The sequence below is a fragment of the Grus americana genome, chromosome 15, assembly GCF_028858705.1.
Source record: "Grus americana isolate bGruAme1 chromosome 15, bGruAme1.mat, whole genome shotgun sequence".
NCBI classification, from domain to species: domain Eukaryota; kingdom Metazoa; phylum Chordata; class Aves; order Gruiformes; family Gruidae; genus Grus; species Grus americana.
Genome location: NC_072866.1, coordinates 2942513 through 2969343, shown reverse-complemented (window position 1 = coordinate 2969343; position 26831 = coordinate 2942513). Strand labels below are relative to the sequence as shown.

Genomic DNA, 26831 nt, shown 5'->3' with positions numbered 1-26831 from the left:
ACCAGAGACACCAAATAAGTGTAGGGCTTAGTCCTGGTTTCCTCTTGCAAACGTAGTTCTGGAAATAGTCATCTTTAAAAACCCAGGACTATAAAAGTTTAAACTAAGTCGTCAGAAGTCGGTGTGAAAAAGCGAGGTGGGAGCGCAGAGACTTGGTAACTGGGTCTCGTTGAGTCGCAGCCCTGCTCTGTGTTCTCTGGGCACCATCCCTCACCTCAGACATCACCCACCAAAAGAGGAGTCATGTCCTGCCGTGAGGTTCCTTGCTGCTGCGTGGGAGAGAGGGTGGGACAGCTCCTCGACCTGCTGTCAGCTGTGGTGAGAGATCCTGAGTTTCTGCAGAGCCTGTTTTGGGATGTCCTTCCCTGGGATGTGCCCTCGGCCCCACTTCTACAGCTTGGAGCTTTCCAAGGCATCTCATGAAGTTTGGGTGATTACCAGCTGCCTTGTGGCTTCAGCTGTGTAGAAAACGGAATTTCTCCCATGTTAAAAATGAGCTGCTGACCCAAACCCTGTTGACCAAAGGTTCAGAATATGTCACAGGAGAAGATCCTCTGGAAGCGCTGTTTGGGAGAATGTAAGCAGAATGCGTTGGGGTTTTGTGGTTGTCAGCTTCGTGAGCCTTTATCTCTTGGGTTTGCTATGACCTAGTGCTGCTTCCTTGATAGTGCAGGGGTTTAGACGTGCCTCGTCATGCCACCAGGGAGTTTGGAGATGCACTTATCTCGGGGTCCGGCACGTGGGGGACCCTTGCAAGAGGAGGACTGCCAGCCTGCCTGAATTCTATCACAACTTCAATTCTTTTGAGTAAAAATTTTCTTCCAGAAAGTGTCAGTGTCATAAAAATTCAGTGTTAGAGGTGAAGATGGTAGCAATGAAAACTGATGGATCTGATCAGCTTTCCTGTTAGGCTAGGAGCTGCTCCAGCCACACTGGAACGAACTGCTAGCAAACTTGGGAAGACCGTGTCTCACAGACCTGCCAATAGAGTGTTGTGCAATTTATTCCCTCCAGTGAAAATTTAAGTTCTGCAGAAATTAGTTGCCTACAGGTCTTTCATCTCCAAGGAAGTTTCCTTCTCACCTTAGCTTTTATTTCCATGCTTGATGAAGAACATCAGTGAAGGAGGTACGTAAATGCTGAGAACCGAAGGGAGTGGGATTTAGGCTTGCGGGCAGGATCTGTGAGCTCTTTCTCCCGATGTGGATTCTGAAGGTGATGCAACGCTTCCCCAGTGCCAGCCAGAGCACCCTCTTTTTTGCCAAGAGTAAAGAGTAGCATGTTTGGCAAAAATTTGGGACATTGCATCTTTGAGTTCTGTGAAGGAGACTGGAGATCCCAGGCTGGAAGGAGAAGGATGCCCTTAGGGACTCACGATGCAGTGGGATCTCCAGCTAGGGCAAGACAACCGAAGAGGACCTCACCTCTCTTCTCACTTACATTGAAGCTCCAAGATGTGACGGTGCTCATGTTCAGAGTGCTGTGTGCTGGTTTTGCTGGAGGAGCGGGAGATTTGGGGGTGGGATACAGCCAAGACAACATGCAAAATAAACTCTGAACAGGTAGGAGGAAGCCCTAAGGAGATGCTTGCTGGTTTTCTACAACAGTTTTGGTCCTTGTCAGCATTACCAGAATTGACAGTGATCCGTGGAGGGCTTTATGCAAAGAAAAGGCAGCTGGTCAGGTTCACTTACTTGGGTCGCTGTGATCTCTATTATAATTGTTCCCTATGTGATTATTTTGAGGGTTGAGCAACTGAGAGCTGCAAAAGAGACGTGCAGCTGTATTTCTGCGATGTGTGAAATGTTCTGTGTTCATTTCAAAACCGTTCATTGCTCTTTCTGTTTAAAAAAAAAAAAAAAAATCCGGAAGTCTGCAGGAATTTTTGTGAAGTCTAACTTTAAATGCTCACCTTTCCTTTTATCGCCCTTATCAGCACATAGAGCTCGGTATGTGAGGTTTTTAGCTGACATTTCAAATCGCTCTGAGTGCGCCTGTATCCCTTTTAAAGCAGCCTCCCCTCCCAGATCAGAAGTGACCAGGGGTTTTTTTTGTTAGACTCCGTATTCCTTTAATGTTTTCCTCCTAATAGATGTTGAAAGCGTTCTTCAGAGGCACGGCACAAAACATTCAAATAGTGATACGAGCCAGCTGAAGAGAGTTGTCAGGGAGAGGGAACATTAGGAGAAGGATTGAATACAAATGGATTCCTCAAAAGTAATGTAACCTGTTATGATTGCTTTGAAATCCTATACCCTTTCCGTCTACTTACGCTTACTGAAAGTTTACATTTGCATTGATGTATTAGAGGCAGAGCTAAAATGGAAGTAATCCCTGTTGTATACATGCTTAAGTGTGTAATTTTAGCTAAATACAACAGTTGTGCCCAAACTCTTGCCTGCATCCTCAGTGGGAAGCCCACAGCCGTGGAGTACTGCAGGAGAGCCCGTCCATCCCAACTCCTCCAGCTGCTGCTGGAGGAGAATGCCAGACACCCGCTGCTCGCTCTTGGTTCCTTCAGCCATCTCAGATCCATAGCCGACGAACTTTTCAGATGCTCTCTGCTGCTCCGTCTTGGTATCAGCAGATACAAAGGAGAAATTGATTGATCTGTGCATTTTATTCTATATATCATAGTGCTTTCTTAATATACTGCGAGAATAATCCATGCCACTTCCAGACAGTCCTGGCAGAAGGTCCACTAGAAGTTGGTGCTCTATTTTAATTGGGTTATCCAAAAAGGCATCCTTGTCTTTGCCCGCAGGGAAGGCCTGAGCTATCCATCATTCCTGCCTCAATTTAAGAGGTTGTATCAGCCTCCATCACGCAACTGTCATATCGGATTTGACAGGAGAGTTGCACTGCACAGCGCTCCTTTAATGTTCGGAACTGACCGTTATCCAAGAGGAAAACCGGTGAAGGGGGGTGGTAAGGTTTTCACTTATTATACCTTGGGTTTTAGGGTGAACTTGTTCAATTATTTCCAGCCTTAAATATTTGCCCCAGAAAGCTGTTCTGAAATCTGATGGAGTATAGCAATAAGGTTCCTCCAGTGCACATTTGCAGTGACAGTCAGAAAGTTTGTGTGCTAGATGATGTCCGTGGTGACTCGCCATCCCAAGGTGCCCGAAAGCGTTCGTACCCAACCGGCTCTGTACTGCACCTGAGTGTGGAGAACCCTCACAAAGCTCCCTTTGCCTCAGACAGTCGTGAAAAACCTTAGCTGACTCCGTTTTGGATGCTCTTTGCGCTGCTCTGCAGCTACACTGAGCTTCATCCTCCGAGGAGAAATAGCTTGGAGTCTTTGTTGGTTTGTGGGAAGCAAAATAATTGTTTTCTCTTTGTGAGAATAGGAGGGTAATTTGTTTCTGACCCCATAGTGGACCTAAAACAATACGATTTTTCTTAGTGACCAGTGAACATCCGTGACGTCTTGAATTACAAGGAAGATTGTCTGGTTCTGTTTGTAGGAGCAGAAGGGCATGGTGAATAGGAGCTGTATGAGCAATGTGCTAGCTGAAGGCTTTATCCCTGTCAAATTCAGGTTCTAAAATACTTTGGTAATGCTCCCATCCTTGTACACCGCATACCATATTACACATAAATCATTCTGAAGACCTCTACCTTAAATGGATTGTGGCTATCCTGTGTTCGTACTCTGTGCAAATATGAAGAAACTGCCAAATTTTGCCTTTGCTGGTGTCTTCCTTGCCTCTGCTCCTTCCATCTGTGCGTTTCTCATGGGTTTCCTTGTCTTATCTAAATCTAAACTCATCAGGGCAGGGACTGTTTTCTGTTGTCTGTAGGACTTTGACCTCTGCAGTACAGCCAGAAAAGCTCTGCGCAGCAGAACGGGGAAGCACAAATTGCATGATGTGTCCTCCTTGGAGGTGTTTGCTCAAGGTCCTTTACAAACCACATCAACTAGGTGCCGGTTACTGAGTTACTAAATAAAAGATCATGCTGATGAGCTTAGTGACCTGAATTAAAACAGGACTCTGATTTTCAGAACTGGTAACAGAGCTTGGAAAACCCAGGAATTCATCAGCTTCAAGATATCTTACAAATGCTGCTCTTCACACAGGGGGGTAGTGGGGGATTAAGTGACCCTGTGTTGCTGTGCTGGTGTGAACTTCTCAGCTTGTTCCTCCTCCTGGCAAGTTACAAAATGACTTGCAGTGACAAGAAGATGCCTGCCTGGCCTGACTGTCCTGCGGTGTAGCAGAGCTGGAGGCATGTTGGCAGCAGTAGCTGTTCTGTGCCAGCGGCAGAGTCGGTGTGAAGGAGCTCTTGCCTGCTTGCTTCACAGGTTGCTTCACCACTAACGCAGGTCTCCTGAGCGAGGAACTCGCTTCCCAAGCTAGCTCATGCAGGCAGTCTCTCTCCTACCATTTTGTTTAAGAGAAGGAGGTTGGCCTGCCCGCATGTGAACTTGAGCAATCGGTCTGCAGGACAAGGCGTGTGGTTGTGTACAAACTGCCCTCCATACATCCATAAACAGATTGTCCATTGGAAAAGCCGGTGTGAGTAGATGGTCCTTCCTGGTGGAATTTGCAAGTGTTTGATGTACCCGAGAGTGACGTTTGAGGTCGACTTTAGGGTACTACCTTGTAAGCAACGGCCATTTCTCGCTTTACCTCCCTCCCTTCGTAAACGTGGTGGAGTAAAGAGGGATGGAAAGACAAGCCTAGAATGGGTGAGCCATGCTACACATTCCTTGCCGTTGGAAGAGCGGAAGGCTGTTTTGACTAAGAAAAATGCTGTCTTATTATCTAGGTATTGCTTTTAGATGTGCTGCCTTTCTCATAGAATGACAATGCTAAGCAGTTAGCCAATGGACACCATAAATCCTGATGGGAACTGGACTTCTTCCATATAGTCTTGTTCCCTCCCTTCTTCATCTCTAACAGTATCATCTTCATTTCTCCATGAATTCCCTTTTGCTTCCAGTTACAAGTCAAATTGTTTATGGTTCTCTCAGTGCAACTTAGCATGAACACAGCTTATTCTGTAGCCTGTCACCGATGCTGGGGCTCCAGGCAGAGTCCTCCTGCCCAGTGATGCAGTGTATGGCCAAGGTTGTGTCCTTCTAATTTGACTCTTTCATTTTTCTTGCAGACATGGGTCATGGAGAGAGCCTGTTAACCCATACTATGTCAACACGGGCTACGCTTTGGCACCAGCGACCAGTGCCAATGACAGCGAGCAGCAGAGCATGTCCAGTGATGCCGATACGATGTCGCTGACGGACAGCAGCGTGTAAGTAACTCCACTCTGGTGGGACAATAGCGTGTTTGTTTCTTTAGGGGTGGTGCTGATGTCGTGTTAGTCTTGGGGAGGCTTTGGGGGAATATCTGACTAGAGCAAGGTCATGATCATTCTTGCTTTCTTTTCAAGTGGGGGTTTTTTGTCACTGTGCATGCTACTCAGCCTTGCTGGTCTTGGAAACACTTGCAACATCAAATGGTTTGAGTGAACTAAAAGAAACGATAGTCAGAGTTCCTGCAATGTTTTTTGCACCTTGCCTGGCTATCATTTCTTTTAGTTCACTCAAACCATTTGATGTTGCAAATGTTTCCAGGTGCAAGAAACATTGGAAATGTTGGATGACTTTGTAAAGTGATTTGAGATGCAGTATCTTCTGAATGTCAGCCAGAGCTTTTTACTCATTTCTCCTCTTGAGGTTTTTTGCTGCCAAACTGTGCTCAGTGTGCAATTGCTCTTCAGTAGGATTGGTGACCAACCAGTTCTAGTTCATGTCTGGTGACCACTGCACTTTAACACAACTTGTACCGATAAGTCCCCTCCGATCTTTTTTTGCTTTTTTCTAGTTCCTACCTTCACGACAGTGCCCTGTATCTCACCCATGAGATATCTTTCTTAAAGATAGTCTGCAAAGGGAGCACAACGTGGCTACAAGATTTTGTTGTGACTGCATCTCTGTGATTAAAAAAAGGATTTGGGCAAAAATATTCAACATTTGCTCTGTTTTTTCGGAGTGCAATGCAAAGTGTCTTTCTGTAGAGCAGAAACCCTTTGATTCTTCAAGCGAAAGATGAGCGGTTTACAGAATTAGGAGAGGGTTTTATTAACGGCAGTGCTGTAAACACAAAGTCCTCCAAGAGGCTCGTTTAGCATCACTGTGACTGTCAGGAGCTGTCAGACCTTGTTGGAGAAACTTTCCAGCCTGTGTCATGGATGTTGTTAACAGATGCTGCGACAGTTCCCCACCTGCCCTCAGTTAACAGAGTGAGCTGGGGAACGTGCGACATGGTAAGGGGGCTTCTGCTCTGCCGTGCCAGCTCTGTGTGAGCCTGTAGCGTGCTTGTCTCCGGCTCTGTGGAGGCTCGGAGCCATTTAGGAGCAGCTATCGAGTCCGCTCTGCTCGCTGCCACCAGCTCCTCACACCTTATCCGCGTCCTGTTGCAAAATGGAGGAGGCAGCCCTTGGCCAAAGGGGCACGGGAGGCAGAGGATGCCCCCGGGACTGAAAGTTGTAGAGGAGCGCTAATTAAAGGCTGTTTGATACAAGTCCAGCTGCTTTGCCACATCCTTCTGCGATTCTTCGTATTCATCAATTTGTATGGAGGAGTACTCTGAAGCTAGCAGGGGTCATGTAACTTCTTGTTATCAGGAGAGACAGATGTAAGAGCTCTTCAAAATTAATTAGCTTTTAGCATTTCCTTTTCCACTGGTCCAGCGGGCTCATGGGGTTGCACTGATGGTTATACCTGCAATAAGTTGTGATCATTTATGCCAGAGTTCTTCACCCTGCTAATTTTTATTTCAGTAGCCATAATTTATTTCTTTCACAGGCAGATTAATTTCTGTTTGACCATCCTATGCATTCTTTATTCTTTGCTCCTTTTTCCTTTAGGCATTTTATCCCTTCTATGCCCACCATAGGCTGCTTCTAGGACTTTAATTACCAGTGCTACGTGCGCTGCCTTCTGCTAATAACTAGCCCAATCTCAGTGGTTCATTTTAAGTAAGTCTCAAAAATCATAGGGGTAAACCTGTGATCTTTCTTTCCGTGCATCTCAAACTGGAAGCGTGCAGATTTATCCTCAAATTGGAATTCTGGACATACAGCCTTGACCTTTGACTTATAAAGACTCTGTCTGCTTTCAAGACTTGCTCTTCATTATGTCCTTTAAAACTCCAGCACCAGGTTTTGTTCAGTTTTTACATGGCATTGCTGAATCTATCTGCCTCCCGAGTTTCAAAGGAATTTTTGCAGAATTGCTCAAGGCAGCAAAAATGAAGAACAACCAGACGCAGGTTAAAGAAGGGACTCCTGCTGCTTGACAAGACTTGCATGTCTCGGTTCTTTGAATTTAGGCCTCCTCTGAGGAAAACGGCAATAAAAGCCTCGTTTGCTGATGAGCGAGGTTCTTCCCTGCGCGTCCTGTTTACGTACAGCAGTCAAGCTCAGTAATGAAGAAATCCGGCTTCTGCTCCGAGGCAGCACGTGAACTGGGTGTGATCCCAAGGCGGAAACCTCCGTGACCCTCCATCGGCGGAGAATGCGTCCGGACAATCGGGATGCAAACGTCAGCTAATTGAGGAGCGCTAATAGTAAAGCAGGGAGGCAGGCGGGCGCACAGAGCATGGCTTGATGCAAGGCGTGCTCTTCCAGTGTTGGCCAACTCAAGTCAGCGGAGAAGGCAAACACATTGTGCGGTTGCGCGTACTCTGATGTATTGCAGTTGTCGCCAGCTCCTGTCCAAGCTATGATGCGGTATTGATCATGGCAGAGCGGGGTTTGGATGCGGCTGCGTGCGCAGCTCAGCTATGAAAGCCGCTAGCAAAGACCTGGGCGATGCTCTGGCCGTCTGGCCTCCTGAGCTGGGGCGCAGGGAGGCAGGCACAGGCTTTTTGGGAGCACCCAGCTCACCTACGTGTTTTTAAAAGTCATTTCTGTGGTACCAGCTACAAGCATGCCTGCCTAACAAGACAAACTTTCAACAGGATGTCTTTCCAAGCACTGGTAAATATTATTGTAATGGGTTGAATTTATATAACGAATATGTTATCAGTCCCTGTTGTTCGAGGAGTTTGCTTTTAGAGTGGCTTAAAAAACATCGCTCTTGAATGCCTGCGCTCCGCTGATTATTTTTCAGTCTTCCTGTGTCATAGGAATTCCTCTGCCCTTGTAGGCTAAACAGCTCCGGTCCTCTCTGCTGAAACCTGTTTTTATAATCGGCACGGCAGCTGTGTTGTTTTAGCTGGTTTATGCGGAGGCAAGGTCTGGAGAGGACGCGCTGAAAGGCTCCGGCGAGCGCTGGCCCAGCAAGCGTGCCGTGGCCGCAGGTGGGGCCGAGTCGCTCACCGCTGGTGTTCGGTGGTGGGTCGGGGCTTTGGGGCTCTGCCTCACCCTGAGCTGCTCGGAGCCTGCCCCGGGCTTGCGGCAGCATTTGCGCTGCAGTTCTGAACTGCTCTTGCTGTCTCGGATAATCCCACGGACGGATAGCGACTTCCCCAAGCGGAGGAGATGGCCTCTGGGTGGGGGGGTTGTCACAACAGAGAACAGAGACACTCAAGGGAAATTAAGGCACATCCAGGTAGGAAGGCGACAGGCAGAAGCTGAAATGCATTAAATCACCATGTGATATTCCAATTCAGACAGAGGAATGCCTTAGGTCCCTTTCTTTCTTCTCTTTGTCTGCAAGAGCTTAGATGGGTAAACAAAAGGTAATGTCTCCTCTTTAGCCCGCTGTTGTGGTGACTAAACAACAATACTCCTTCCTCTGGGTCTTATCATCTGTCCTGGCTTATCTTGGTTGGGAGACGAGCTTTGTCTTCCCTCCCGGGTGCTTGGGAAGCCCTCGGTGTCGGTGGGCTTGGCTGGGGCACGGCTCCAAGCTGTGCCGGAGGGATACCTGCTCTTCCCCAATCCCAGTCGAACCAGCCCCAGAGTGAGGATGGCCATTCCGCACAGTGAAGGGGTTTAGGACAGTGGTTGCTCCTTCAAAACGCCTTGCAGATTAAATATTATTCCTCCGATGACTGGCCTTTGGCCAAAATGCCTGGTGATTTTCCCGTTGCGCTTCTTTATGTGAGAAGGGTCTCTCAGTGACGGTGGTGCTTTGATAAGAGTAATTGGTAGAAAATATCAGCTTCGCTGTGCATTTGTTTCCTGTCTTTCCTATGGCCAGTGATCCAGAATGACCTTGAGTTCCGCTATATTTAAACAAGCTTAACAGCATTTTAATTTAAAAGATCCTCAATGATGATTTCCAGCTTGTTAGGCTTAATGGTTGGGTTTGGAGGCTGTCTATGGAGGAGCAAAGACAGCCCTTGTTAGAAGAGTCCAACTGCAGAGCCACAGCAAAGCCTCCCTGCTCGCCAGAGGCTCTTGCAGGTCGGTTCGGAGAGGAAGCCCTCACGTCTCCCCAGTAGCAAACCGATTGCATTATCGGTAAATAAACGATAGAAACACTCTTGCTGCCCCCCCCACACCCCGTTGCATTTCAGCACAGAGCTTTCTGGTGCTAGAGAAAAATCACGTGACAAAAGAAGGAAAAACAGTTTGGGAAAGTTTTATTTTAAAAGTAGATATGCTCTAAAAAAGTTTTGATTTTTTTATATATATATATTTTATTTCTCTATCTATTGAAAATATCTCAAAGCAAGCTACCTGACAAAAGGAAAACAAAAGTACGGTATTGGTTTTCCTTGCTTTCCCACCATCTATTGAATAAGGTTTTGTTGGGATAAAATTAAAGTGCTTATCTTTGAATTTGCTTCCTCTGGTTGAGTTGGCACAGTACATTGAACGAAGGAATGTTCCAAGTTCAGAGGTGGCATTGGGGAATCTAGTTAAAATGACATCAAAGGCAGCACAGCGGGGCTGAACATGTGTTTGAAGCCGGATAGATTAGAGGCCATTATCAGCCTTTCGCTACTGTGCTGGGAACAAAAGTCGCTCTTTCCGCTGGGACTGCTGCTGGGGAGAATTAAAAAAAAAAAAAAAAAAAGGAGAAAGAAAGAAAAATTGCACCTTCTAATATAATGCTGCTTTGCCCGCAAATGGCCGTGCAGCTTTAGCGCGCGAGTTGTGTTCTGGCGCCCGGGTTTTGTGCAGCGGTTAAGCTGAAATGTTGTCTATTGATGCTGACCAGCGATGGCTAAAATAATCCCCCAGGTTTATTTTTTTTTTTTCCCCCCTGTAAAAATTGCCAGTTGTTTTATTGCCATCCAGTCTGGAAAAAGCCACGTCGTGATGCAATGAAACTCTTTAACTGTTGTGACTCTTTTAAGTTATTTTTCAAATGGAGGTTCGTCATTAAAGAAAATGAAGCCGCCTAATGAAAGCTATCGTAATCGCCTGTCGGTATAGCAACGCTTGGGGAAATTGCTCTGCTCCCGTAACGTGTCACTGCCGGGCGCAGCGGAGGTGATGCTCCCAGACGCGCTCTTCCTCCTCCCGCATTACCTGCAGCCACTAGCCAGAGCTGTAATTAGCCTGGCTAATTTTCTGTTCTCTCATTTGTCTTCCTACTAAAAAGCACTTGTCATTAATCACGGGTTTTATTTTATTTTAATGGCGTTTAATTTTGAGTGCCTGGGTTACTGCATGAAATTGCATTCTTCTGATGTAATTTGGTGGCATTTCTGCCTGCGCCCACATTTCCAGGGAGCCAGCGGGGCAGCGGGCACGGAGAGCTGACGGTGACCGTCCTTGCTCAGGCTGGTGCTTGTAACTCGGGAGCTTTGCGGGCAAAACGCCACCATAAATTGTGTTTCCCTTGCCAAATGGCATCTCGACTTTAAAAATCGGCTGGTTAAACTGTTTGGCTTATGTTGTCGAGAAGCAGCTGTGCTTGGCAATTGCGGGGTGGGGGGTAGGTGCTAACTCCGTTTGGCCCGTGCAAACATCTTGTCCTTGTGAGATGCGTTGGGACTGGCTCGTTTGCACCGCAGGGTTGGAAGGAGACAGCGCGTGTGCGTGGAGGTTATTTGGTACTTCGGACAAACCAAATCCCCCCCCGTTCATTTCCAGCTGTTTCTGTGGCATTGCACGGCCTTCCCAAGCGGCTGCTTTTACTGAATTGGGGAAATGTGTAAAATACAAAAGGAAAGCTCCAAATTGCCAAGCTCCAGGCTGGCATTTGGTTTTGCATTTGTTGATTTTTCTCAAAATAACCCGGTGTCACCAGGAGATGGGCCTTTGTCCTTATCTTGTAACTGGCCTCCACGTCACTCGCGTTCTCCTCGTCCTGGGTGTAAGCAGGGTGGTCGCAATGGTGAGAACAAAAATACGTTTCCTTTCTTCACCCGAAGTCATACTCAGCCGGGGATGCTTTGCCATTGGGGTGCTTAGCAAAGCCTGATGGCTCGGACCCCCTGGAGCCCCCATCTTTGCAGAAGGGCTGCGTGCAGCTCGGCAGAGCAGGTCTGCACCGTCCCCCAGCCCACGGCAGAGCCACGGACCCAGTTCCCGGTCTGTCAGGACCAAGGATCGTTGCCACCACAGTCTCCTTCCTCTGCAGAGACCTCTGTCACCAGTCACCAGCTTCTTCTGCAAGGGCAGAGCAGAGCTGGTTCAGTTGGGTGGGGCTGCCCACGGCATCCCTTCCTAACCTCGGCCAGCCTCCTCTGGGGCGAGGGCTAGGTTCCATAATTTCAGACCGAGCTAGAGATCATCTTAAGAGCAGCGAAGCCTACCCCTTCGCTTTGATAAGCCATTTGAGAAGTTGTCACGCTCTCTTAAAAATACATACCTTGTTGCCCGACCGAGTTCCCCTCCGTGTAGATGCTCACTGAGCTCCCACTCCTCCTCCTCCTCCCCCTCCTAGCCTGCCCTGTGGTTTACTGTGTACATTACAGGCTCTTTTATAGAAAGCAACCAACTATAAAAGGTACCAGGATGTGGTCCAAGTCCTTCTCCCTGCCCTCTGCCTAGGGCAGCGGTCACAGGAGCCCTGCCTCGCTCTGCTCCCGGCAGATGCCGTGTAAGTCCCCCCGGCACCCAGTGCTGGAGCGTTGCTGGTGCAGGGTACTGGGCGAGCATCGTTCCCCGCACGGATTCCTCTTGCTCTGCTGTGGCTGCTCTGGGCGTGCAGAGCCTTTCTGAAACGTAAAGGGATCTCCTACCTGCCGCTCTGCGACAGCGAGGCTTAAATGAACGTAATGTATCAGAGAAAGGCACTAAAGCAGGGCATGTGGTTGTTTTATTCCTGCAGAGATGGGATCCCACCATACAGACTCCGAAAGCAGCATCGCAGAGAGATGCAAGAAAGTGCCAAAGCAAATGGACGTGTGCCACTACCTCACATTCCTGTAAGTAGCACTATCTCCTTCCCCAGAGGTAAATATGCAAAATATGTGAGATCTCTAGCGTACAGTTGCTCTGCTTGTTTGAGTTTAACCCCCCTTAGCACCGTATTCATTTGGAGATGTTTTAAGATGGAAATACACCGTGCTAAGAAAGGGCTTGGTAGCCTTCTGCCAAACTCATCATCCAGGGCTATCCAAAACGCAGAATTTTTCCTAATCGTTCAGTCAGTAGCCCCCCCCCGGCTACCAAAACCTTGCCACACAAAGCCAACACACTGGTTGTTTCTCCTGGATGAGAATGGAAGCGCTGGCTGGCATTCACCTGCAAGCAGGTTACGTGCCCTCGGGTGAGCTGGAGGTGTTTCTGGAAGGTGTAGGAGGCCGTTGGGCTGATGTAGCTCTCAGCCAAGGTCAGCTGGGGAGAAATGCAACTGTCCCGAGCGCTATTTCTGCACTGGGCAGCCAAAGGGAGCTGTAACCTGTTCTCAAGGACTCGGCAAAGCCCGCCCGGGGATACGAGGCAGGAGAGCAGAGACGGTGCAGGCGTAAGTATTTCATTTGCCTGGTACTGGCTGCCCAGTTGCTCCAGGTAAGGAAACAACTTTTGGAAGACGAGCATAACTGCAGCACTGTCTGCAGCTCTGCTTATTGTTATTTTCTTTCTGTGAGAAGTTACAGGTGACATTTAATATCTAGCAGGGAATAAAGGTGCTTCTTTCCCCTTTGGACAGCTGGACTCCAGCACAAATCAAATAGGGAGAAAAAAGCCTCCATCTGCTTTTTCCAGAAGTGCCTTCAAACTCGATGCAGCTGTTCTCATCCTGCCTGCCTGTAGCAGCACAATACCAGTAGAAATACACCCTTGTTTTAATCTGATTAAAAAAAAAAAAAAAAAGAAAGAAAAAACCAAAACCACCACTCTTTGTTTTGCCTTTTAAATTAGATTATTTTCCTTAGATTTAAGAGGGTCTCCTGTGCTTTGATCACTGGGTTGACAATAAAAGCCCTGGCTGCGGACGCTCGCTAGCCATCCTTGCTCAGTCACCTCTCTTTTCACACAGTTGCTTTCACAGTGTGGTCGCTGTTGAAAAGGCTGGCTGGGTGCCTTTTTATTTCACTTGATGCCGTTTTTACTGTAAGCATGGCTTTGTTAGAGTTGAAGTTTGAAAGCTTGGCCTTTATTTTTTTGTTGTTGTTGTTGTTGCTGTTCCCCAACAGTGGGAACTACCGAGTGAATATTCTCTGCCTTCAAAGCTTGTCAGTGGCTTTACCTTTCGGATAAAAATAATAGTGGCTTTCTGTTGATCGTGTGCACTGGCAATGCCTCGATGAACTGCAGGTTATAAGCTCAGAGTATGGAGCATTAAATATGTATAGTGAGCTCTGCTTTAATGAACTTCCATCTGCCAAACATTTCTTTTGTTGAACTGAATAAGTGTCATTCCAGCAGCAGTTCCTTGCAGGCTAATTAGTTTTACTTAGCATTAAATTTTATCGACCTTTTTGGAAACCAGTTTAAAAAGGGGGGGAGGGGAGGGCGAAAACAAGGTTTAAATTGGCCACCTGCTGCTTATAAATTTTTATATTATCCTACTTATCTACACGGTCTTTTAGAATTACATATTCCACCTAAACTACACACAGACGCTTCACAGGGATTTTTCTGTGAAACATCCGCTGTTCCCATTAGATTCTGTGCTGTAATTTTAAGTCCCAGGGAAAAAAGGCATCTTGACGCATATTTATATGGGAGAGGAGGACTGAGAAGTTGAGTTAGTTCTAGTCTTTCTCCAGGGAATAAAAGTTTAGTTCAGACACTCTGGCACCTCCTGCCAGCCAATTACTGACACAGAATTGGCATCGACATCAGAGAGGCACTGCTCTGCCCTCGCTTATCAATCAGCCAAGAAAGGAGAAGGTAATTAGACAATATGTTTTGACAACACCAGTGTGAAATGTTAGAAAGTTAGTCTTTTAAAATCACCTCTAACTGCACGCTTATTGAATTAAACTTCCCCAATTAGCAAGGAACCATGCAAATGTTTCTTCAAGTGGTGTTTTCCAAAGCCGGCGGTTAGGCTATCTGGCAGCCCGGAGCTAAAGCGGTCTCCGTCGGCCGCCTGGACCTGGTGGGGAGCATGCTTTTCAACGCGTAGCAATGACTAAATTGCAACCTTCGAGTGAAGGTCTTTATGGACTCGTATCTAACCAGTGTAGCCAGAGTCCATGCTGATAGTGCTCGCAGAATGCATGGCATGTTTTCCTAGTGATAGTAGAGAACCTCCTACTTCCGAAAAGTCATTTCAGAAGTCCTTTAGAGACCTTACCGTTCCCTTACAAATGATTTATGGGGCTATTATGCAGAATTCTGAAAGAACTTATATTGCTTTTAATAGCAGCACTTTTAGTTAGTCCAGAAGCTATAAAATGCAGTGATTATATTTTCACAGGAGACTGCCCGCTAGTTTCAACAGCCGTGCTGCCTCCAAATAACGAAGGCATGCTCCTTTTTCCCAACAAATTCAGAAAAATCCAACCCCAGGCATTGAGACTTGGGATTCCTTTTTTTGTCTGTGTAACTGATAAAGAAGCCGTTTAGTGATGCTCTTGCTGTAGCTTGATCATCAGGTGGGAACTCTCCTGTCCTGCCCCGCAATCAAGGAAGCTGCAGCTCTTTACGTTGTTCCCACGTGAGAAGAAAAAAAAGTAGAAGCGGCAGCAGAGTGGGTCAGGCTGATTGCTGAACTTCCCCAGAAGGATGTCCTCTGTGCAGAGGTGGCTTCCGTCATGTTCTTGAGCAGAACGGAAGATTTTGAATGCAATGCTGTACAAGTGAGGAGTGTACAGGAGGAGCCCTGGTCTCGTGGTGCCTGGATAACTACAGCTAAATGAGCTCGCTGCCCCTGCGAGTTGGGAACCTGCTCAGAATTCCCATCAGCTGTTTTATGCCTTTTTCTTCAAACACCTTGCAGCCCCGGGACTCCTTGCTAATCCCTAAACGCTGCTACAGTGGATGCTGAAATCCAGCTATCCGTGAGCTCTGCCACAAGTGTTTCTAGTATGGGAAAACACCATTTATCCTTTAATAACGTATGTCACGGTGGAATGCATTATTAATCTGGGAAATGTGGAGGTTCAGAAGTTCTTTTCTCTTGGGTTCTCCAGCCTGCCATCTTCATTTCATCTCCAAGACTGACTTGTGATCTGACATGGGCCACTCCAAGCGTCATGGAGGCATCAAACCTCCTGTAGAAGAGGGAGATTTACCAACACACAGAATTGTTTGGCCCAGCCGGATCTGTCAGAAATGGTTCAGCCCAACCCGTGGATCCCTGGGCCTGGTTAGAGACCTCTACCCGGTGATAACATTGGAAAACTCATTTCATCTCAGAGAAACTGAGGTTTATTCTTCCCAAAGGGAACCCGCAAGCCTCAGTGAGATTCTTCCCTTTCTGATGTGCAACTTGGTCCTCAAACCTCAGTTTTTCAGGGAAATCCATCAAAACCCATGACCTGCATCTGCCTCATGGAGCAAAATCCATGCAACTCCCACTCCATCAGCTCCAAGAAAAGAAGGAGAAAACATTATAGCAGGTGCTAAGTGGGACTACTGGGGAGCTCGTGTACCTCGCATGTTCTTAGCAGGCTGCTTCTTCCCAAAGGTACCGGAGTTTCAGACACTTTGTATGTCAGTGACAGAGGACAGTGTTCTGGTGATAGGAACCCCAAGAAATCCTTCCTCACAGCTGTCACCAGGAATGATTGCTCCATCCAGACCAGTTCAAGCAATTTCTTTCCTGCCAACCCATCTGGCATTCAGCCTCCCATCTGTTGTTCTCTGCAACCTCCTCAACTCAGCATGGTTTGGTTCTGGGACAGACCTGTCTGAACTAGTGGCACTAAATAAAAGTAAATAGATAATTAAATAAAACATTAGATAAAACAGCTGTAGATAAAACAATTCTTTAAAATGAAACGCTTCCTTTCTGAATTGATAGCCAGAGATCTCGTTCCGATCCTCCAAAACCAGCCAGCTCTCAGAGAGTGCTGCACCCTCTACTTGGAACAAAAGCGTTAGGAGCCGTTCTGGTTTCAGAACAATACCCGGGTTATTTACGAGTCCCTTGGTAGGGCTCTGTATGCCCACGGGAAGCCGGGGGCAGGTTCAAAGTCCTGAAGCCCTGCAGGATCCTCCTCCGGGCACAGGCTCAGCCTGGCTGGTTTGTGATGGAGGATGTCTCCCTCCCGAAGTCAGGCCAGTCATTTGATAAAAATTTCAAACGCTTTGTTGTCTTAAGCCTTTTGAACCAGGTCAATGCAGTCCGTGTTTGCTGTCCAGGGAGATAGAGAGACCCCTCGGCAGTTATCTGTATTGCTTCAGCACAGGGAATTTGCGTTCATTATTCTGCAATACTGTGGGTTTTGGGGAAGTTTGTGTAGCTCGTCCTTTGAGCTAGGAATAAAGTCAGAGCCATGGCGATGTTCAGAGCATCATCCTGCTTGCCAGCTTTCTGTAAGTCACCATCACAGGTACCTGCCAGGACAACTTAGGGTGCGTGGAACTGACATCCATGGGGTGAAGTGAGGTTTATTTCAGTTGCAGTGAACTTGGATGGTCAGAGAGACCCTTGCAGAGATGGCTTGACAGACAGCACTGCGTCTTGCACCCTCGAACAGGCTGCTGAGGACCTCTGCAAGCCGCTGTGCTGAGTGGAAAGCCCCAAGGATGGGGCAGTGAGTTTTGCAGATGCAACAGTTTATCAAAGAGTTCATCCTAAAGATTCTTGGGTTCAATTATTTTCATTTCTGCAGTTGAGCTTCAATCACCTCCAGACTTTGAGAGACTGTGGTTAAATATGCTGAAGTATTAGTTGTAAAAGACCAAAATCATGTTACCTCGAGTTCCCCGGATACAGCAGTGACCCTGAATGCCTTCAGCTCCTCATTAGAGACGGAACTGTGGTCCTTAAGCATTGCTGGGCCTGGAGGGAACCACCTTCTTGTAACAGGACTGGAACAGGCAGGTTAGCAAACTTCAACCTTTGCACCCGCTGCTGCTGGGGGCTTGGGAGAGGCTTTGGTTTGGGATGCTGCATTCCATCAAAGGCTATGAAAATAAAGGGAAATTCTTTCCCGGTTCTGCTTTTTTATGGAAGCCACTGCGGTAGCTGCAATGGAGAGACCCGAGACTGTAACTGCTGAGCGTTGAGCTGCCTCTCGTTAGGCTCATTAAGTTTCTAACGGAGCAGGGCATGGTGCTGCCGTCGTATAAACAACCGCAGGGAGAGTTGGCATGTCTGAGGTGGCAGGAGGGAGTGAACACATCACCCGACGGGTTGCGACTTGTCAGAAGAGAAAGAGAGATTTCCCTCCTCGGGAATCACTGGTGCTGCCTCATGGGACGGATGGTGGCGGTCACGAATTTGGGGTTTGTGCTGAAAGCAGACTCCCTTAGCCAGAAGTGTTCCCCTGGGATATGCAGGGGGAATGGGGAAACAGCACTTGGATCCCAGAAGCTCCCCAGGGAGTAACAGAGCGGGGACCAGCTCTGCCACGTCTTCCCCCATGTCTGGGGGCTGTTTCTGGACTACAAAGGTCCAGGCGCTGGGACAAAGCATGCCACTTTGGCCCTTAGTGCCAACATTTCAAGACTAAACATCATTTTTGTTAAAGAAATTTTTTTTCTACTGTGTTTCTTTTTAAAACAGGCCATTGATTTGCAGGGTTGGAGGTTCTGGTGGCAGCAAAGACTTTGTCATCCCGGGCTGGGAGCCACCTCGCAGCTCACACGCGTTACACGGTCTCCAGCGGCTGCATCCCTGGATGAAGGGGGTGGTGGGGGCTGTTCCCAGCTCAGATGGGTCAGTCCTGCCTGGGACAGCTTCAAGTGGAGCTCTCGGTCCCTCTGCTTGTCATGGAGAGCGAGTGCTAGAGCAGGCAGTCCTTTTGCCTGCAAAGCCACATTGTGTCCGCCTACGTCCCTGGGGCCGCTGCAGCCCAGCACCATCCTGTGCAGAAGAGAAGGCGACGGCAGTGAGCACTGGAATTGGGATTTGCTGGCAGGATTGGCTGGGTCTTGCTCTTGGCCAACAAAACAAGCGGTGCTTTAACTGAGACCTCTGCAACGCAACTTGGGTGTCATAAAAGATGTCTTCAACTTGTCGGTGCCATCAGTAGGATACTTACTGCCTCTATTTTTCTTCCCCTGCCTTCCACTCAGCAGCTGGCAGAGAGAGAAAAACCAATATGATTTGCATACTTTTGACAGATTTTGAGGCAAAGCATTATTTTAGTCTTCCGCTTTTGGCTGGTCTGGGATAAATTCGGGTGGTGTCTCATCCTCCTTTAAAGATTTCAAGCTCAGTGTCTGCGTCTGGTGCTGCATTTGTTCTTTTGCTGTGAATTATCTCATGTCTTCACATTTAATTTTATCTCTGCTCCTATAGACTGTATATTTCTCTTATGTTGGTATTGAAATATTTTAATGCAGGTTTTTATACTGTTGAATTTTCCATATATTTTTCCTCCAAATTGATTTTTTTATCCCCACTGTGTCATTTTATTTTTTTCTACTATTTTAACAAAGTAATGCAGAAGGGATAAAAATAAGGGGAAAAATACAGCGGCTGTCAGCTTCATACTTCACTATACAAACTTCTTATCCCAGAGCTCAGGAATTTAGGGACAAGGTAACTCAGCATAAGGAACCGAGAATGCCCTTGAGCTGAACTCCCATAAATATTCATTTGTTCACCCAGAGCAAACAGAAGAGTGGTATCTCTGTAAGGTTGCTGTATTGATAAAACAAGCAGGGGATCACTGTGGAGCTCCAAAGAGTTGAGATGCGATCCTGCAGGATCCTCTAGTAAGGAGGATGCTTTAGGGGAACCGTGGTCTTTTGTGGCTGGGGTGGGCTGTAGCAGAAGATGGAGGGAAGTAAGATGTCTTGGAGGCGACGGTATTTCCTCCTAGATTTGCAGAGATTGACCGGCATACGCTGATCCACCTGGGGTAAGCTGAGTAAGTGTGCGTAAGAGTCCTCCTTTTTATCAGAGTGAGAACATGGCTACCATAAGCACAGTTTTTGAGAGATTCGTCTGTACGTCCTTTTCCCACCCTTTGAGACCAAGATATTCCAGTTGACCACGTGTACACTGGGGGGAAAGCAAGCGCGTCCATCCCAAAGCAGAGTTTGGTGCCGAAACAGCTTGCTGAATTGTGGCTCCAGAAAACCTTTCCCTTAGGTGGGGTGGTGTGCGGAGCTGGTGCTGGCTGAGAAGCTTGTGGTGGTGGCTCGGCTTCCAGCCCGCCGGTCCTAGGCTGCGCCTCTGCGTCTGCCAGCCTGTCCTCCCTCAACTCCCCACCGGAACGACTGGCATTTCCAGTTATCAAAGCCTCCAAAATAAATGTGTGATTTTTCATGCATCTTTTGCTAACCCCTGGTGTGTTTTTCCTCCAGCGTACATACCGAATGCCAAAGGATATCCACGTTGAACCAGAGAAGTTTGCTGCAGAACTGATCAATCGTTTGGAAGAAGTACAAAAGGAACGTGAAGCGGAGGAGAAATTAGAGGAGCGCCTTAAACGCGTTCGAGCGGTAAGTAACCTCCTTGCCTCCTCTACCAGCCTGGGAGCCTGTCTGCACGCTGTACACCACAGAGAGCTTTCAGCTGCTCTGGAACCAACCTGGGTGACCACTTCCCTGCTCCAACAGCCACGGTCATCACTTGCACAGGGACTCCTGGAGGTTCCCATTGTAGCAGGAGCTTCCACGGTATTGTTCCCCAATCCGTGCAGGGCTCTGTGAGCTCCAGCACTCCCTCCCTGCTGTAAGATACCAGCTATGGCACAGCAGTGCCCACATCTGTCATCAGATGGGGACTTTCCATCCACCCTTGCTCTCCTGTCCATCACAGGCTTTGCGAGAAGTCCCTTCCATGCGAGGATGGGGACTATGCAACAGGGCTTTGCCTTTCCCTCTGGGGTTTTGTGTGATCGATCCCTATTTTCCCCAGAAATGGTAACTGGATGGCAGGTGATATTATGCTTGGAGGTGTTTGTGTGCGCTATCAGGCCGTTCCTACCAAAACCAAAAGGGTTCTGCCCATCAGTGCCTAGCACGCCCCTAGAAAATTTGGAACTGCTCAGGTGTAGCGTTCAAACATCCTCCCCTGGGCGGAGAAACGCACTGACTACACATGGGTGGCTGGGGACACCCCGCTCGTGGCACTGTGGGCTGTGAGCCTGGTACTGCCGGGGCCCTTCAGAACTCCAGGACTTGGTAGATGAACCAAGGGAAGCGTGCAAGACCTTTAGCTCCACAACAGGCTCCAAAAGGGAGAAAATGAGGTATTGGTCATCTAGTGTTACCCACGTGAGACACCTTGTTCAGCAGTATTCACGCCTTATCTTTTCTTCTGAGGCACGGCATCTCACGGGTACCTGTACATCCTGTGCTGGCAATACAGGAGAGCTTTCAGAGGGTGTCACAGTGTTACTGAACATCACGAATGTCTGTATAACTACAGCCCTGTGTGAAGAAATTGTGGGTCTCTGCAGTTAATAGCTGCCATGGCCCTGAGGCGAAGGCTCTGTGCTTCGTAACCTGCAGCTCTCCCTTAAAGCAGACAGAGGTGTTGGTGCCTGTCTTGGCTAGCTCTGTGCCTTCAGAGAAGCTGAGCCTCTGGGGCTCTAGGGCAGACCTTTCAGCCCCATTGGAGTATTTAAATATTCGTCAGTATTTTTAAATGTTCATCTTTAAACAGAAAAAGAGCTGTAGGTTGTAGGATTCGCTTTAAATCACATCCGTATTTCAAATGTGGAGAAGTGAGGAAGGCAGAGGGATCTGTAAGCTTCCCTGCAGCTCCAGGCTTTGTCCAGCAAACTCCCTGCACGTCTGTGTCCAGTATCCAGCCAGAAAAGACCAGCGAGGTGCTATTTTGTGATTAGATTCCTGTTCTTCTAGAATTACTCCATTTTCCTCTGTGGTACCTATTGCTTTCTAGACAAAGCCAGTGTAACTGGCAGCCTTTTCTGCTAATACAGTCCTAGAGCACTCTTCCTCCTCCTCCTCCTCCTCCTCCTCCTCCTCCTCCTCCTGTGGCTCCGTGGCAGCCCCCACCTGTACCAGACTGCATTATCCCAGCCCTCTGCCTCCTTGAAGAAGCTGCCAGTAGCAATACCATAAAATCAGCAAATATCTATGTGCCAGAGAATAAATTTAAGTCTGTTTAAACACATTTTTGTGTGACTTAATCTATTTTTAAGCCCAGGACTCCCACTAATGCTATATATTAAACCTCTTTGCTGTCTCTAGAATGTATTTCATTGACTGGCTGGCATCTGGCATTAGTCATTCAGGAAAAACTCGGAGTAAGCAATTGTAGCTTTTTTAGGTCAGCACTTCAGGTGCAGGAGCTGCTGGTATCAGCAAGAGGAGAGCTTGAATCCTGATAGATCACAAGGGCTTTTTTCTATGACCTGAACACCAGGACTACAGGGTAACTTCTTACCGGGTCTGCATGGCTCACTGAACAGTGGCACAGGGAAAACCACGAGCGTTAGTCACACTAGGCACTTATCAGCTTAGCGGAGAAGCTGAAAATATTTTGCAAAAGCTAGGAAAAAAGAATTTTTCTCCCCCATACTGAGCTGCCTGCAGGTTCCTTTTCAAAGCCACATCATGCAGTAACATCGAGAAGAGGCATCTGATTTAGAGCCAAATGCCTTTTACTGAAAAGACTGTAAGATTTCTGGGGGTTTTATTAAAAAAAAAAAAAAAAAAAAAAAGCTCTGCATTCATTAATTATTCTGAGCAATGTAGGAGAGGATTAGAGGATATGCACATTCCCTTATTACTTTTTGAGCCACTTCAGCCTCATGTCCGTGCACGGAAGCTGCAGTATCGTATCGTACAGATCACTCTGTCTTTGTCTGAACTGAGCAAATTGAAAATAAGCCAGGAGAAGCAAAGCCAGCGCTGAGATTCTCGCGATTTGAATATAAAGCATTGCCTAACTAGAGAGGAAACTCATTTGCATGATGATCGAAAACACACTCGTGGTTAGGTGAGCTATTTTGCCCCACTGACCAGTAACAACCTTGATAGGTGGGACTGGGAGAAGGCAGAGGAGGAGGTTTGCAGCAAGGTATCGCTTGCCCATAGCTCATCAGTGCAGATCTCAGCCTCCAAATTCAAAGGGAAGGCCACCCCCGACCTCACTGCAGAGCAAAAAATAGCTCAGCCGACAGTCAGCAAAGCTGAAGCCTGCATCTCTCTAACTGCCGCTGCCTTTGGGAGCTGATGGAAGAGGTTTCTGACAATATTATGTCAACAAAGCACCATCTAGTGGTTATGGCACCCGGGGCTTCCCCGCCCGCCGAGACGCTGTGCACGCTGCCAGGCTTTGCCCAGCTCACCGAAGCGACATGCCGAAACACGGCTCTGGATCCCACGCCCCGCCTGTGTCCAGTAAAGCTGAGCCCGTGGAGGAGGCTGCTCCTCGGTCCCGTGGGTTTCTTTGGTGTAAAACACAGTAGTTATTGCCTCTTGGTCATGTCCTTGTCTTGTCTGCCCTTCCTTCTGCCCGTGCCAGCCGTGGGCAGGGTGAGGGTGCTCGGTGGGCAGAGGGGTGCAGGTTAGGCAGCAGGCTTGTGCAGTGGGTGCGGGCAGGTTCGGGCGCGGGGCTGGGGGAAGGAGGGAAGGCTGCTGGTGCTGGTGGGTAACTCGGGCAAGGAGCACCTTGCAGTGCCAAGACTTGACTCTGCCATATCCAGAGTCCTGCGTTACGATCCCAGCTTGGGCTGCCCCGACCCGTGCCATACGTTGGTTTTTTCACTGCAGACTAAGCATGGTGAAAAGATTTAGCAGAATTGGCATCCGCAGCCTTGACTCAAACCTTTGGCCTCTGCCCTGCTCAAGGAGAGAGGGCAGCTTGGGGTAGGCACCCTAATTCCTTCCTTAGCTCCTGTTTTCTCAATGTTGCGGCTTTCCTACTCCCTACGAAGCTGAGACCAGCGCAGGGGAGCAGGAAGCCGGCTGTCCACAGGGCTTACCTACATGTCACCAACCCCAGAAGCACTTGCTCCTGCCTGAGGACCTGCTTGGGTCCAGATCTCCTGCTTGGTGACACGAATGAGCTGAGCCAAGGCACACAGAGAGCCAGTGCATCCCTCTCCTTCCCTTAGCCCACCCTGATCTCAGTCTTGGAGCAAAGCAAAGTACCAGGTCCCAGTTATTGGCAAAATTGAGTTCCAGGCAGCCAGAGGATTTCCCAAATCCCAGGCACCCGTTTGGCTGGACCACCCCAGGATGTCGCTCTCGTGCCACCCTGCTCTGGTGTGACAGCACTGTCGGAGCTCTGGGCTCTGAGCAGAAAGGACACGCTGCCACGTGTCAGGGATCTGTGCTGGGGTCAGACCTTGCCCTGCACATTATATGATTTTTAAACCTAAGAGTTTTCCAGACAGTAGGTACCAGCCCTAAAGGCCTCCCAGGTGGTGAGCGCATCTCTGGGTTATCATAAACTGCTAATAAATGCTTACTCCAGCAGTAGGGATTCAGTAAGCACATGCTCCATCTTTTCTTGTCCCTGAGCTCGGTGCCCAGGGACGGCGGTTGGCAGGCTGCAGCGTCGTGGCTGTAGATGAAAGCTGCCTCTGAAGTTCTTCAAAGCCATTTGTTAGAAAGTGGCGTGTCCCCTCCAGACGCAGGCATCGTGTCACACCCCCAGGCATGCAGCACCCACGCCTTTGGCACGTTCAAAGCCTGGCGTTGGCCCTGCTTCGGGTTTGAACCCCCAGGTGTGACACTGGGAAGAAGTCTGTTATTTGCTTTCTTGCTGTGTGGTTGGCAGCTGAGGCTTTGAAGCTGGTTAGCAAGTGATGGATGATGACATCTGACAGGCAAAGCTGATGGGAGTCAGTGTTTTCTAGCAGATGGATTTATCTGGCAGGGCAGAGACACCCTGTGCTGCAACTGATTTCTTTACTCTGCCAAAGGAGGAAAAGAGAGCGGGATTAAAGGACTCACTGGAATCCTACTTATGTAATTAAAAAAATAGGAATCCTGACTTCCAATAAAGAAACTTCATAAATATCTGAGTTTATGTTGGACCATAAAGTAGTTTGTCAGCATCAAAACTGTGGCTGTCAGCATGGAGGAGTTTCATTCTTCCTGGCAAGGACTTAAGAGTCGCTAACAGCGTGTCCTAGACTGTCGTGAACTACAAGAGCAAGCAGTTAGTTCCAACCCGTTTCTTTATCTGCATGAAGTGTTTCACTCCAGCCTTAGCTGAAGGCCCAGGAGAAATCAATGTTTGATTTTCAAAACCATTCATGCTGCTGTCGACCTTCAGTTGCTCCCTCCTGTTACAAGCCCGCTGTTGGCTTTGCCTTGTGAAATAGTCATTTGGGTGAGAAACCCCCGGTCTCGCCTGACTCGAGAACTGTTTTGCCGCATATCCTGTAACTTTGAGGTTTATCTGATGGGCTTTGAAGCGGTGCCTTACCAAAGGCTCGTAGGAAGTCGCAGGTACGGTGCGGTAAGTTGTGTTTCTGCTGCTGGTTTTTACAGAACCAGCTTCAAGGGACCTAGGGAGCTTTTTAGTGAGATTCTGCCCACTCAAACATCTGATTGAGTTGCTACACTTATCCGAAAGCTGCATCTGTAAACCCTGGTTGTGATGTGTGTGCTGCCTGTCAAAGATTGCCTCGGTCTCTTTGGGTAGTGTGTGAAGACCCTCACTGATGATGGCTCAAAAAGAGGGTAGAGAGACCTGAGCAGCTCTGCTCGGTGGCAGCAAGACTGCACAGGCTTGGGTTGAGCATTAGGAAATTTTCTGCAGGAGGGTGGCGCAGTCTGGGAGAGGTCTCCAGAAGGGCAGTGGATCTCCGTCTTGAAGGTTTTCAAGATCTGGCTGGTCAAAGCCAGGCCTGACCCCTTCAAGGGTTGGCAGCAGTCCTGCTGCGAGCAGGAGGTGGGACTGGGGACCCCTTTCACCGCTCTGCTGTCATTCTCTGATTGTCCTTGTGTTTCTTGCAGGAAGAAGAAGGTGAGGATGCAGATATCTCTTCTGGTCCCTCGATTATCAGCCACAAGATGCCTTCTGCCCAAGCCTTTCATCACTTTGCTCCTCGTTACTCTGAGATGGGCTGCGCTGGGATGCAGATGAGAGATGCCCATGAAGAAAACCCAGAAAGCATCCTCGATGAACATGTACAGCGTGTGATGAAAACCCCAGGCTGCCAGTCTCCGGGACCTGGCCGCCACTCTCCTAAGCCACGGTCCCCGGAAAGCGGCCACTTAGGAAAGCTGTCAGGGACACTAGGAACAATTCCTCCAGGGCACGGCAAGCACGCAACAAAATCAGGAATGAAACTGGATGCAGCTAATTTATATCACCATAAACACGTCTACCACCACATCCATCACCACAGCGTGATGAAACCAAAAGAGCAGATCGAGGCCGAGGCCACGCAGCGAGTGCAGAACAGCTTTGCTTGGAATGTAGATTCACATAACTATGCAACAAAGTCACGAAACTACACTGAAAACTTGGGCATGGCCCCTGTCCCCATGGACTCTTTAGGCTACAGGTGAGTCAAGGCAACACCCAACGGGAGTCCCAGAGCCATGGCTTCTCTAGGAAGCTCTTTCATAAGTGGGCTGTAGCATGCTGGTGAAACAGGGTGGTTGAACCACATTTTCTCATGAAAGCCTGTGCTGGGACATGGCTTAAGGGCCTCCCACCGGTCTTCCTCTTCAGAAATGGATATGTCCCCCAATAACCCTTATAGACTCCTTGTCACCTCTGTGATCTGGTGCTCATAGACACCCTCTAACCAGGATTTTTAATGGCATTGGTTAGAAAGTAGTTTTCTGCTCCTTAAAGCAGTGGAGGTGCTTAAAAGTTGCAGATGCTGGTCTACATCCCCATGCATTGGGAGCTGCTAAATACAGGGCTATGTCTCAGGGTCTGGGTGGCAGAAACTGGTCTCCTAAGATGTTTATGAGAGGACAAGCTCTAACCCATTCACCAGAAGCGCTCCTTTCTCTTCCTAACAAAGCAATGGACGCTGTGGTGCTGCCATGGCGTCCTGTCCCAAGGGCACATTCTCCGGGGTAGGGGACCCTCTGCCCAGAAAACGCATTTTGATACCTTTTGTCCATCTTCCCTTGGCCATTTGAATTCCTCCGTCCCCTCCGTGCTGAGAGGAGAGGGGGAAGCTGCTTCTCCGCTGCGGCGGGTTTTGCTAGTCCCGTTACTGGGTGACTGCAAAGGGGAGAGCGGAGCTGGGGGCTGCCCGGAATAAGGGACGGTGATGGAGCAGCCGCGGGGGAAATCTGTGCTCATCCCGAGCGCGGCTGCCTCCCCAAGGCTGTGGGTTTGGGGTGTTGCTTTGCAGCGTAGCAGGGGTGGGATATTTAGTGAGGGCAGGTGGCTGGGTCTGCAGTGGGCAGGAGCAGCTTTCTGGGGTGGCAGAGGCAGCCAAAGCAAACTGCTCTCCGGGAAGGGAGAAGCACTTAAATCTGCCCTGTTTGAGTGGTGA

At 48.5% G+C, this 26831-nt stretch overlaps 1 protein-coding gene across 2 annotated transcripts in view; it reads left to right on the top strand.

Moving 5' to 3' along the window:
• Nucleotides 1-26831, top strand: part of AXIN1 (axin 1) — a 79724-nt gene that overhangs the window by 42443 nt on the left and 10450 nt on the right. For both annotated transcript variants that reach the window (XM_054842784.1, XM_054842783.1), the window contains exons 3-6: nucleotides 5119-5259; nucleotides 12188-12284; nucleotides 19741-19878; nucleotides 25324-25877. In XM_054842784.1, coding sequence (XP_054698759.1) covers nucleotides 5119-5259; nucleotides 12188-12284; nucleotides 19741-19878; nucleotides 25324-25877 — 930 coding nt within the window. The remainder of the gene's footprint in view (nucleotides 1-5118; nucleotides 5260-12187; nucleotides 12285-19740; nucleotides 19879-25323; nucleotides 25878-26831) is intronic.